The sequence below is a fragment of the Megascapheus bottae genome, chromosome 11, assembly GCF_031878675.1.
Source record: "Megascapheus bottae isolate mThoBot1 chromosome 11, mThoBot2.hap1, whole genome shotgun sequence".
In the NCBI taxonomy this organism is placed as follows: Eukaryota; Metazoa; Chordata; class Mammalia; order Rodentia; family Geomyidae; genus Megascapheus; species Megascapheus bottae.
Genome location: NC_143519.1, coordinates 56,253,758 through 56,267,633, shown reverse-complemented (window position 1 = coordinate 56,267,633; position 13,876 = coordinate 56,253,758). Strand labels below are relative to the sequence as shown.

The window sequence follows — 13,876 nt, the reverse complement described above, 5'->3', positions numbered from 1 at the left end:
AAAAAACTAGAAGTGATACTGTGGCTCAAGAGGTAGAGAGCTAGCTTTGAGGAAAGCCAAGGGACAGTGCTCAGGCTCTGAATTCAAGCCCAAGGATTGGCGGGGGGGGGGGGGGGGGCGCGGAAGGTACCCTACCTTATAAATAACCAGGACAAAAGGGACTAGATATGTGGCTCAAGTAGTAGTACATGAAAGACAGACAGACAAGAGGGCAGGAGGGAGGGAGGGTAGGGAGGGAGAGAGGAAGGGAGAAAGGGAGGATAGGATGAAGGAAGGAAGGAAGGAAGAAAAGAAAGAAAGAAAATGGAAAACAAAAACAATAGGTAAAATGTCTATTATATGCCAGGAGCTTTATATATATTGGTCTGTGTATGTGTATGTATCTAAGATCTATACATCTAAGATTTCATTCACTTTTCAATAGGTAAATGACTTTTACTGAAAGAAAAAACAGTCAGCTACAGTGACTTGCCTGAGCTGCTCAGTTAGCAAGAGAGACGTGGTTTAAATCCCTGCTGATAGGCCTGCACTTGTTTTACAGTATAGTAGTCCCCAGTGCCAGACTCTTTGCGTGATGTTCATATAGCTGATCCTCCTAAAACCTAAGGAAATGGAGACCCACAGTTGATCGTTGCGCAAGTTGGAGCTGTCCTGGGTCATCCATCCAGTCACTGATGAGCTAGAATTCCAAGCCAGGTGCAGCAAACTGCACCACTGGTGAATCAATGTGTGCTGGCTTGTTTATACAGGCAGTTTTCATGGACCCAGTATATGTGGATAATGTGATGTTTTCATAAGCACTGTAGACAGGTCATTTGTTTCAATTTGTGGATGCTTCTATAGCCTCAGCTCATTTAAAAAAAAAAAACAATGCAAGGAGATTAATAATAGATAAAGTGATGAGTTGGCAGTGCATACCAGAAGATTTACAAGGTGTTTATTCTCTTTCAGCTAACGATTTCACTTTTAGGAATTTAGTCTTGGGAAATAATCAGAGAGGCATAAGAATATGGTGTGAAAAATGTCCACCTCAGTATTATAGCTGCCATATTATCCCATATAGGAAAAATGGGAGGCATTTGGAATGTCTACTGCAGAAATTAAACTACAGCACTCCCTATTTTGTAGAATGAATGCTAACAATAGCTCACTGAGCAAAAATAGTTACAACAGCATAAATAACATGGCTTCACTTTCAAAGATTATACATGCATGTATGTGGACCATCTGACTGACAGAATTATGAATGATTGCATTTTCTTCTTAGACTTTTCTTTAAATATGTCCAGAGTTTTCAATAATGAGTTATGTTGTACTTGTATAACAAAACTATGTTAAAAATGAAAAAAAGAGGAAGGAGAAAAGGAAGAAGGAGGAAGGTAAGGGCTTGGACAGTTGCCCAAGTCTGATTAATTTTTAAATGGTTGAAAAGACTCTGGTTCTGAGTAGTAGATGCACACCAGCCCAAACTTGTCTACCAGGTTTAGGTCATAAATCCACTGGAAGCCATCATGGGAACTATTACTCAATTTCTTCTCTTAGAGCAGCAACATTTGACATCTGCTCATTACTAATTGGCATGGCAATAGAACAATTTCAATCCTTGTGCTTGGATTTCAGTAAGCTGAAACACAAAGGTTCTTAATCAGAGCTATTGTTTTCCTAATCCCCTTTCATGCAATCTCAAGTTAATGCAATGTTGGCTTTTAGAAAGAGGAAATCTTACGAGTTGGCCAAAAAAAAAAGTTAAAAAAAAACCCCTTAGACTCAGTTATTTGATTTTGTATAATTAAGATTAGCCAAGGTGTTTGACCGAATTGTGGGTACCCAGGTTTTCCTTTTACTTAGAGGGAAATGTGGAACTCATAAAGTCTTGTCCGTCAATGTGTGTAGAATCTCCTCCCTAGAGTATACGTAAAGCCAGGCACTGGTGACTCTCACACATAATCCTAGCTCCTCTGGGGGCTGAGACTTGCAAAATGCTGTTTAGACCTTTAAGCTTGTTTGGCTTGCTTGCTTGGGTGGTGGTGTCTAGCGAACTTTCCTGCTCAATCTGGTTTTGAACCTTGATGCTCTGCATCTCAGACTCCTGAGGAACTATTTCAGGTGTGAATGAGCCACCTACACCCACAGAGGGACACCATAGAGAAAGTTTTGACACATGTTTCTCTGTGAACTTAATTTAACAAAACTTGATATGCATTTTCGAGTTATCTGAAATTATATACGCCAATGATAAATTTCTTTTTGTTAGACAAAATCGTTATATAGGAAAGCCAAAAGAAAAAAATGTAGAATAATCAGTAATCTCCCTGTCCATAAATAATTACTTGAGCATATTCTGCATCATGACATGTTTGTATCATGATCATCTATACTATATTGAAATAACTTTTTCTGTCTTATAAAACATGAATCTCTTGTACTCTTGTCAGTCATGTACTTTTCTAGTAGGAAATGTATTATGAAAAAGATGTGATTATTTTCCTTAAGAATGACGTATGGAATGCTCTAACTGCTTACTGGAAAATATTATTTTAAACTCAAGAGAATTCCGTGAATACTTGTTTTTTGTTTTTAATTCCTGAATGCTTGTTAAATGCTTTACTTGGAGTTTTGTGATGGGACCACTCTTGCAACTTTTGAAACAACCAAATAGTCCTGGGAAGTATCCAAACAAGTCTTAGAGCACAGCAAATTTTACTTTCTAGTATGGAAGCTTCCAATATGTTTCTCTTGATTTTCACAGAAATGAAGGAATTTATCTTCAAGGCTCTACTTCTGGTTCTACATCTAAAATGGACTTAAATGGACGTACTTATCAACCTTTCAGTAATAACAAACTATGAAGGTTAAAGAGTTGTACGTGTGTGTATTAAAGTAAAAAAAAAAAAAAGCATTTTAGAAGTTTTCGGTAGGTGACACAGTCCCAATACCCTGAAAAGTATGCCTGTGTCAGCTCAGGCTGTTGTACCCACCAATGCTTTTCAACTCAATGGTTTTGGAGGCTGAAATCCCTTCCTCAAGGTCTGTGGGTCCTCTTTCGGGCTTATGCACAATCACTATCATGCTGTGTGCACATAGCCTTTTCTGTGTTCATGTGTGTAGAGAGTCGTTGTCCCATTACGGGGACCTCACCTGGTGACTTCTCAACATAAGCACCTCCCATAGGCTTCACCCCCAAACCCATCACACTATGGAGCGTATGGAGCACAAACATTTAAATTCAAGGCAGCCCTCTCCTGTCTGTATCCCTTGGCTTTCCAGTTCTCTCTATGCTCTGGAGTGTAATCACTCCAGACTCATACAAAGTATTTGTGTAAAATGCCTTTTTTTTCCTCTTTAAAATATAAATGTTGGGCTTACACCTGTAATCCTAATTATTTACTAGGTTGAGGTCTGAGAATCATGATTCAAGGCCAGCCCTGGTAAACAAATCCAATGATACTCTTATCTCCAGTTAAGCAGCAAAAAGCCACAACTGGATCATGGCTCAAGGGACAGAGCTCCAACTGTGTGAGAAAAAGCTGAGTGAGAGCATGAGGCTCTGAGTTCATGAGCCACATTTGGTGCGTGCATACGTGCACACACACACACACACACACACACACACAGTCACAGAGTCTAGGTCTAGGAGGTAGATTGTGATAGGGCACTTGCCTAGCACACTTGGGCCCTGGGGTGAATCCTCAGGACCTCTCCTCCCCACACACATACACACATGGACATGCTAGTATACTGCACATACTATCCAAACTTGCTTTTTCTCCTAAATCTACAGAATGTATTTCATTGTTTATAAGCATTCTTTTTTTAAAACATTTTTAACAGTTTTGAAATCAGGGTGAGTGTTAGAATTAATGTTATAATTACTATGGAACACCATGAGTTTATGTAGGTACTGTACACCTTTTTAGTGAATGTCTATAGTCCACTTATGTGAGTGTACGTTTACTTCCCTATTGGTAGACATGTGAATTGTTTCCTATTTATTGCTTTTGCATACAGCAATGCATGGCCTAATGCTTTATCACCTTGCAGGTATGAATTCATTGTACAATAAATCCCTACAGTACAAACTCTCCTTGAGTTAAAACATTTGTAATTTTGATAGATATTAATATCCCCACCCTCATATAGGCTATGCTAATAACAAATTCATGTGAGTGTTGTCAGCACACCGTCATCAAATTTTTGGACCTCAGTGGATGAGTTTTATCTTTTGATGTGTCCTTCATTTTCGTTTATCTTACTGTCTGATTAGACATCTCAATGTGTTGATGTCATTTGTGTTCCTTTTCTAGGGGGTATTAGGCTATTTCTTACTGATTTTAAGTGTTCTTTATATTAAGGAAATCAGCCCTTTGTCTCCAAAATGAATTATAGTTGTTTTTAGCAGCCTATCATTCATCTTTTGGTTTTGCTAGCAGTAGTTTTTACCATCAAGAATATGTGTATGAATAAAATTTTCATAGTATGCATGAGGTAGTTATTTGATACACAAAACTTTAAAATTGTGATGGGCTTTCTGTAGGTCAATATAGAACCCACATATTTTATTTTAATATTTTTTATTGTAATTAATAAAAGGGTTACATGATATTTACCAGATAGAGGGTGCATTAATTCACATACATTGATACCCTTTCACATGTCTTGGTCGCCATTACCCGCCCCCACCCACCCACCCCCATCTTGGTTTTCCCCCTCCCTATCCAAATTCAAATAACCAAATACAAACAAATCCAATATATCAGATAACAAATATATCAGATAACTGTAACAATATGAGATACCCAAGGGACAGCAAAAGAGATGAGAGATAACATAGTACATTAAGGACAACAGTCATTCGTTATATGGCTTTCGTTTCAATATCCTAGAGGTCCTTTTTTTTTTTTTTTTTTTTTTTTTTTTTTTGTGCCAGTCCTGGGCTTAAGCTCAGGGCCTGAGCACTGTCCTTGGATTTTTCTCAAGGCTAGAACTCTACCACTTGAGCCTCAGCACCACTTCTGGCTTTTTCTAAGTATGTGGTACCAAGGAATTGAACCTGGGTCTTCGTGCATGCTAGGCAAGCACTCTACCACTAGGCCAAACTCCCAGCCCCCCTGGAGGTCCTTTCAATTAGCTTCATACTATATGGCCTTATGTATCAAGGTTTTGCTCTATTGCAGATCTCTGCTAGTAGAGCCCAAGGTTTCTACTGATTATGACAAATGAGGGAAACCATTGAGCCTAAGTTCCTTTGAGTCTGGCTTACTTCACTTAATATGATTTTTTCTAAGTCTTTCCATTTCCTAACAAATGGGGCAATATCGTTTTTTCTGACAGCAGCATAGAATTCCATTGTGTACAAATACCACAACTTGTTGATCCACTCATCAACTGAGGGACATCTAGGTTGGTTCCATATCTTTGCTATGAATAATGCTGCAATGAACATTGTTGTGCTAGTGGGTTTAGTATGCCCTTGTTTCTGGATGGTTGGGTAAATGCCAAGTAGTGGAATTGCTGGGTCATAGGGGAGCTCTATGTTTAGCCTTTTGAGGCACTGCCATACTGCTTTCCATAGTAGAACCCACATATTTTAATACCTTTAAATGAACAATGCATGAAGGGAATCCAGTGTCAATATGTGGCCTATTTTTGAACTAGTGTAGTAACCCAAGTCGATATATTTGCTTTTTAAAATAATCACAAATGTTTTAACTCTTGCACTTCAAGAGAGAGCTAGTCTCTTATTTTCAGTTGTTTATTAGATTAATGTTAATAAAAAATATATGAGCCTGAAAGAAAAAGAAGAATGTATGTATATGAGCCTATATGTAGTTGAATCTTTTTTATGTAAGCTTAATGGATTTAATGCCTTTGTTTTTCATTCAGGGTGTGCGTGTGTGTGTGTTGGTCTTAGGCTTGAACTTAGTGCCTGGGCGCTGTTCCTGAGCTTTTTTGCTTGGTACTAGTGATCTTTGAAACACATCTCCATTTCTGGCTTTTTGGTAATTAATTGGAGGTAAGAATGTCACAGACTTTCCTGCCCTGGCCGGCTTTGAACTGCAGTCCTCCCTCAGGTTTCAACCTCCAGGGTAGCTAGGATTATAGGCATGAGCCACTGGCACCTGGCCTAATGCCTTTCTTAAGAAAGCCTTTCCACACTGAGATTATTTTTTAAGTCTTCTCATTGTTTTATCATTGCATTTTTTTCTTGGTTTTTCTTTTTCTCCCCACAAGAATTCAATCCAGTATAATATTAAGTATTCATCTTTCTACTTGAAAACTCAGTTCCTTCTGTCATTAAGTCTTTATCACCATCTTTTCTTGTATGTGTTGATATTTATTTCTGGATTTTTCCTACTTAAATATTTAAAAAATTGTACAAGTATTTACACCCATCCAGTCCTAGTGTAAAATACTTCAGTAAAAAAAAGGTCCCTTTGTTTCTCTTCCTCCCATCACCTCACTTTTTTTTTTTTTGCCAGTCCTGGACTTGACTCAGGGCCTAAACACTGTCCTTGGGCTTTCTCAAGGCTAGAGCTCTACCACTTGAGCCATAACACCACTCTGGCCTTTTTTATGTATGTGGTATCAAGGAATCAAATCCGGGTCTTTGTGAATGCTAGGCAAGCACCCTACCACTAGGCCAAACTCCTGGCCCCCATCACCTCACTCTTACTTAGAGATAATCATTGTTTCAGATTCACTGTATTTTCCTTTTGAACTTTTTGCTGTGACTTAAATAGTTGTGTGTGCGTGTGTGTGTGTGTGTGTGTGTGTGTGTTTTACACATATACTTGAGGATTAAGTGTTATCCCCACGTGGAATATGATACAAATGCCCCTGGCCAACCCTGCAGAGTCCGGTGGTAGCTGGTTCTGTTTGGCTATCCTTAAACTTCTGCTGAGTCCTCTGTAGCAAATGCTTCCTTTCCCTACTGTTCTACATCTAGGTCCTTTCCAATTTCTCTCTAATTCTGTCATGGCTGTCTACATAGTTTGTTGCTACCTATATGTACCATTGGCTGTTTTTAGTTTGTGATAAGCCTCATTCAAAAATGCTTTTGTAGTTAACTTATATTGTATAGTGAATGAGAAAGAAAATTTGGGCGGTACAGAGTGACATATGACTGATATTTTATCAACATCTTATCTTTCTAGATAAAGTTTGATGCTGGGACTCTTCTGCTTAGTACACACCGACTCATTTGGAGAGATCAGAAAAATCATGTAAGGCACAGTAGCTGCTCTGGTTTTATATTTCTAGGGTTACAGGTGTACGTGCTACTACACACCTGTATATGTATATGTTCTCCTGTATAGCAAAATACCATAACAACATTGGTTTAATTTAAGGAGTTGGGGGTATAGCTCTGTAGTAGACTTAGTATGCATAAGATCCTAGGTTTCAGGGGCCGGGAGTTTGGCCTAGTGGTTAAAGTGCTTGCCTAGCATGCATGAAGACCCGGGTTCGATTCCTCAGTACCACATACATAGAAAAAAAGCCGGAAGTGGTGCTGAGGCTCAAGTGGTAGAGCTCTAAACTTGAGAAAGTCCAAGGACAGTGCTCAAGCCCTGAGCTCAAGCCCAGGACTGGCAAAAAAAAAAAAAAAAAAAAAAAAAAAAGATCCTAGGTTTCATCCTTGAGATTGCAAAAAAAAAAAAAAAAAGAATTAAGCAATAAGATAACGGTTTTAGGTTTTTTGGTTTGATTTGGTTTTTGCCAGTCCTGGGTCTTGAACTCACAGCCTGAGCACTGTCCTTGGGCTTTTTCCTCAAGGCTAGGGCCTTGTCACTTAAGCCACAGCACCACTACCAGCTTTTCTATGTATGTGGTACCAAGGAATTGAACCTGGGTCTTTGTGCATGCTAGGCAAGCACTCTACCACTAGGCCAAATTCCTGGCGCCAGGATGATGTTTTTTTCCTTAAGTTGTTTTCATTATTAAGTACCTTAGAGGTTTGTGTATTCTAATAATCTACAACAAAGGTGTTACAATTCTCCTCCTGCATTGTTTTTTCCTAGGAATGTTGTATGGCCATTCCTTTGTCCCAGATTGTGTTTATTGAAGAACAGGCAGCTGGAATTGGAAAGAGGTAAAGTCTGTATGTTGTAGCTTTTATTCACAAAAAACACTCTCATACTTCTGGTCATGTTAAAATAACCTTTAGATTACTAAGGTGCTAAGGTGCATGACTAAAGTGCTAAGGTTCTCTGTAATTCCCTTGGATACTAAATAAACAGGTATAGGTTCAAAAATATTGTTCAATTTATGTGTATATGCACGTATGAGCTTGTGTGTGTATACATGAATGTGTGTGTGCCTGTGCTTAAATAACTCTAATAGGAGGAATTCAACGAATGAGGTCAACTTTCTTTAGTATTGTCTTTAGTTCCCAGTTCCTTCTTCTCCTTCCCAAACATAACCATTTTTGCAATGATTTAAAGACATTTTTTTACTTTTTTTTTTTTTTCCCAGTCCTGGGCTTGAGCTCAGGGCCTGAGCACTGTCCTTCCACTTTCTCAAGGCTAGAGCTCTACCACTTGAACCTCAGCACCACTTCCGGCTTTTTTCTATGTATATGGTACCGAGGAATCAAACCCTGGTCTTTGTGCTGCTAGGCAGGCACTCTACCATTAGGCTAAACTCCTGGCCACATTTTTTTGCTTTTTAACATCAGAACTTCTGGACTAAAGATGCCCTTTTTATTTTGTTAGTTTTTAATTTGATGAAATGTGATAATTGAATTAATACAAATGTGGAAAAATTGATATGACTTAAATTTGGAAACTCTCAAACTTTGTACCATAATCTTGTGGGAATTTTTCTCTTGTTTTTATGTGCCTGTCCGGGGACTTGAACTCAGGGCCTAGGCACTGTCTTTGAGCTTTTCTGCTCAAGTTTAGCACTCTACCACTTGAGCCATCACTGTCCTTTTTGCTTTCTTGGTAGTTAATTGGAGATAAGAGTCTCATGGATTTCCTGACTGGTCTGATTTGAACTATGATCCTTGCATCTCATTCTGCTTAGTAGCTAGGATTATAGGTGTGAGCCACAGGTGGCTTGGTCTTTTCTTTTTCTCCTTCTTCTGCTTCTGCTTCTCTTCTTCTTCTTTTTTAAAATTTCCAATTGTTAGTTTTCCTCTTCAGGGCCTAACAGCAGAACCAAGCGTTTTTAGTTTTACAAATGGCTCAGTTACCTTACAGAGAGAGCTTTGTTGCTGTACTTGGTGTATTCCAAATAGTCCTAGAGCTTTGCTCACATAGTATGTTAAAGATAATGCTCACCTGTCATAAGGATATTCACCACCAAGCAATAGTGAAGTGTCCTTATAAAACTGGTAACCAAAATATGCTTTCCATCGAGAAGGTCTAACTTAATGATGTTTCAGTTTCACAGTGATATTTGGACCATAGGTCAAATGAAAAGGAAACCGTCCAGTAGGTCCACCTATAATGTGATGAGAAAGAAGCATTTAGGGTTTGGAATGTAGCTCCTTGACAGAGTACTTAGCAAGTACTTTTGACTGGGTTTTTTAGTTTCCCTAATTTTTATAGAAGATTGTTTGTTGCACAGGTTGAAATAAAGGAAGGAAAACAGACTTATAAAGCTGAACAAATATGATGGTATTTTTAATAGCATAGAAGATAACCACAGTTATAAAGATAATAAGTAGCTTGGGCCCCTAAGGCAACAGCACTTTGAAAGCTATTTTCCCTATTGACTGAGCAGCATTTGCCAACAAATGACACTGTAGAATGTTAGTTTTGGATGAGATTTTAGTAAAATATCAGCTAGCCAGTTTTGCAGATCGTTTTCATGTTTTGTTTTCAAATGAGTAAGGTAGTGTGCTTTGGCAGAAATCATAGAGCCCCTCTCCCTGCACAGTGAATCCCTGGGGATGGCTCTGTAGATGAAAAACCCTAATCAGGAACTGCTCAGAAATTTGCAGATTTATTTCAAGCTAATTTTTCTGAAGCCATTTATATAACAACTAACTTGTAACTTTTTGGTTTGTAGCTTTTAAGTCTTAAGTAGAAATGATTTTGAAAGCTTCATTGATTCTGACTTAATTTTTTTTTTGTGCCAATCCTGAGTCTTGAACTCAGGGCCTTGGCACTGCCCCTGAGCTCTTTTTCAAGGCTAGTTCTCTATCACTTGAGCCACAGCTTCACTTCTGGCCCTTTTAGTGGTTAATTGGAGATAGGAGTTTCACAGATTTTACTGCCCAGGCTAGCTTCCAACCATGATCGTGATATCTCAGCTTCCTGAGTAGCTAGGATTGTAGGCATGAGCCACTGGCACTCAGCTTGATCTGAATCAATACAAAATTTAAAAGGATCGCTATCAAGCAACATTTTGTTTCTACATGAATTAGAATTGATTTGAAATATATTAAGAATTGTAAGAGTAGAGATGGTCTCTTTTTGTTTGTTTGGGGTTTGTTGTTGTTGTTTTGTGCTGGTCCTGCAGCCTGAACTCAGGGCCTGGGCACTGTTCCTGAGCTTTTTTGCTCAATGCCAGTGATCTACCACTTGAGCCACAGCTCTACTCTTAGCTTTTTTAGTGATTAATTGGAAATAAGAGTCTCATGGACTTCCTGCTCAGGCTGGCTTTGAATGGTGATCCTTAGATCTTAGCCTCCTGAGTGGCCATGATTACAGGTATGAACCACCAATGCCTGGCTGAATGAGTTACTTTTTGAAGTCAGCAAATGTATTGCACTTGTTCTCTTTAGTGCCAAAATCGTGGTTCATCTGCATCCAGCTCCTCCTCACAAAGAACCTGGCCCTTTCCAGAGTAGTAAGAATTCCTACATTAAACTCTCCTTCAAAGAACATGGCCAGATTGAGGTAAGTTTCCATCTGATAAAAGTGGATTAGACCATGTGTGTCTTCTTGTTTGTTAATATGGTACAAAATTATGGGGCCAGGAGGTTGTCCTAGTGGTAGAGTGTTTGCCTAGCATGCGTGAAGACCCGGTTCAATTCCTCAGTACCACATATGTAGAAAAAAGCCGGAAGTGATGCTGTGGCTCAAGTAGTAGAGCTTTAGCCTTAAGAAAGCCCAAGGGCAGTGTTCAGGCCCTGAGCCCAAGCCCAGGACTGTCAAATAAATAAATAAATAAACAAACAAACAAATAAATAAATAAATAAGAAAGATTATGTTGCACAATAAAAAGTATCCCGGGTTTCACGACTTTTTACCAAGCAGTTAAGCCTTATCAGTGCAGACAAGTCTGTGAAACTCTTATCTTCAATTAATCAGCAAAAAGTAGAAAGTAGAGCTGTGGCTTAAATGGCAGAACACTTGCCTTGAGTAACAAAGCTAAGAGATAGCCTATGCTTTGAGTTCAAGCCCCAGTATCGGTACAAAAAAAAAAATCGATTTATTTTTCCTAAGTGTGTGTGTGAGTGTGTGTGTGTGTGTTTTCCCTATTTCGGCTTCATGTTTTAACTAAACAAATAATTTTTTGCTTCCTTCATGGAAAATAGTTATATGTGCCTCATATTCTCATATTTTAACTAAACAAATTATTCTTTGCTTCCTGCATGGAAAATTTTTTTTCTGGCCCTGTGTTTGTTTCAGTATAGATGGAAAACAGTCTCTATGTGAAAGACTGTTTAAAATAAGTCTATTTATTTCATTGTCACTCAGGTCTTTGTTGAGAATAGCCACTTTATGTAGAAGGTCAGTTCCTTTTTTTTTTTTTTTTTTTTAATAGCTTGTGCTTTCTGAAGTTGGTCCAAGAACACAACTTCCTTTGATTTCCTTTGATGTGTCTGAGAATTCTGGGCTTTTTGCAAATGACTGAGCAGACTTTTATGCTAAGAAATGTCAACTGATAATTTGTTGGAGGATGCCACAGCTTTGACTGGTTCACTAAAGTGTGTGTGTGTGTGTGTGTGTGTGTGTGTGTGTGTGTGTGTGTTTGACAGTTTTACAGACGTTTATCAGAGGAAATGACCCAGAGAAGATGGGAAACTCTGCCAGTTCCCCAGTCATTACAAACAAGCAGAGGATCCCAGGTATGTCATAGCTACTCTCCTTCCAACTCTACTTCCATTTGCATCAAGAAAATCATTCTACGATTATAGAACTTGCCAAAAACAAAATTGTGGTGTTCTGTTAAAAAATTAATTTCCATAGCACTTAGTCTGGCCAACAATCATAGGCAGCACTCAAATGTGAGAAAAATAGCTTGGTTAATAACTACCAAGTACTAAAAATTTAGCTGCAACAGTTTTTTTGTATAGTTGACACTGTTAAATATATAATGGCTTGCCAAAGAACACAAATGAATAGGAATTTAATTTATGTCTAACATATGGAATGACTATGACATTTATTATGTATTCATTCAGTTTTTCTTTACTGATTTGAAGACCAGTATGTGTAGCCAGAAGCAGACAGATGTTTTGAAAGGAAGCTAGATGTAGTTAATTCTATGATTGTTTCTTTGGTTCTTTGTGGGTCCTTTCCCTCCATTGAAAACATAGTGTGGTCAACAAAAGATTTAGTTTCCATCCCATTTTGTGTGTTTCATGTTCTACTTTTTTTTTTTTCCCCTCAGCCAGGAAGAGTAAGAGCTGTGGGAATTGTAGGCATTGAGAGGAAACTGGAAGAAAAAAGAAAAGAAACAGACAAAAATATTTCTGAGGTAACTTTTTTTTAGTTTAGCACAAAGTTTATTAAATGATATCAAAGTAATTTAGCAGATAACTAGCTTGAAATAAGACAACTTCTCACTGGTCACTGAACCATTCTTAAGAGTTGACAATAGTTCTTCAGCTATGTGTATTTATTCTTGGCTGCAGTTGTGACTAATTCTGTTATTTCTGCAATTTGGAGTATATTTCATTTGCCTCAAGTTCCACAGTCTCCTTTTCCGTTGGGTTTGAACTCAAGGCCCGGGCCCTGAGCTTTGTTCAAGGCTAGTGCTCTACCACTTGAGCCATAGTCCACTTCCCGTTTTCTGGTAGTTCATTGGAGACAAGAGTCTCATGGGCTTCTGTGCCCAGGCTGACTTTGAACCTTGATCCTCAGATCTCAGCCTCCTGAGCAGCTAGGATTACAGCCATATAATTTTATTGTTGTTATTATTAAGAAGGGTTACTGTTTCATGAAACGGGTTATTAGTACATTTCTTTTGGGACAGTGTCATCCTTTCTTTTCCTTTCCCCCAGTTCCCTTTCCCATTCCTGCCTACAAGTTGTAAGTTCATTTCCACATAGTGTTTACTGAACACCCGGCAGGAAAACTTTCTTATTCCCACTTCACACCCACTCCTCAAGCTGTTGCCATGCATGGTGAGACATTTTATTTGCTTCCTCCGCTTGTTTCTATCCCCTGTTTTTATCTGGGCCTTTTTTCTTCCTATTGCTACTCCTTCAATTCTGCTTCTGCTTTCAGAAATTGCTCCCCTGTGTGATCTTGTCCTAGAAGAGAAACCAGTTTCAAGAATTTATAGGCAGCTTCATTATGAGGCCTCTTGGCTCACCAATGGTTGAAGTGGATGGAAGACTCCCACTTCCACACACTGTTTTCCCACTGGCCTTCCTCACTTGCCTGTGTTTACTTGTTGTCTTTTAGGGTTCTCACTCTCAGATCTGCTGTGTCTTTTCTTTCTCATCTCGGAATGAACATCATGAAGGCCTCCCCCCACCCCGACCCTTACCCTCACCTGCTTGTGTCTTAAGCTTTCTGTCAATATCATGGCATTTAGTAATCTATATTGTCTGTAGGCTTTGGGCTTTCTGATCTAGTTGTCCTGACTACTTCTGTGCTGCCATTCTTCCCAGGCTCTGCTTTCCCGTGAAATTCTGACCTTTCAGCATTGGAAGGATTCTTCTTATGTAGGGAAGAATTGGCTGAGAGCAATG

The 13,876-nt window shown here is 38.8% G+C and overlaps 1 protein-coding gene across 1 annotated transcript in view; it reads left to right on the top strand.

The window, feature by feature from the left end:
* The window catches only part of Vps36 (vacuolar protein sorting 36 homolog), a 28,596-nt gene that overhangs the window by 3,110 nt on the left and 11,610 nt on the right, over positions 1-13,876 (top strand). Inside the window, exons 2-6 of the mRNA XM_090342312.1 lie at positions 7,155-7,223; positions 8,019-8,089; positions 10,733-10,847; positions 11,933-12,022; positions 12,568-12,654. Of these exons, the coding sequence (XP_090198438.1) occupies positions 7,155-7,223; positions 8,019-8,089; positions 10,733-10,847; positions 11,933-12,022; positions 12,568-12,654 (432 nt within the window). The remainder of the gene's footprint in view (positions 1-7,154; positions 7,224-8,018; positions 8,090-10,732; positions 10,848-11,932; positions 12,023-12,567; positions 12,655-13,876) is intronic.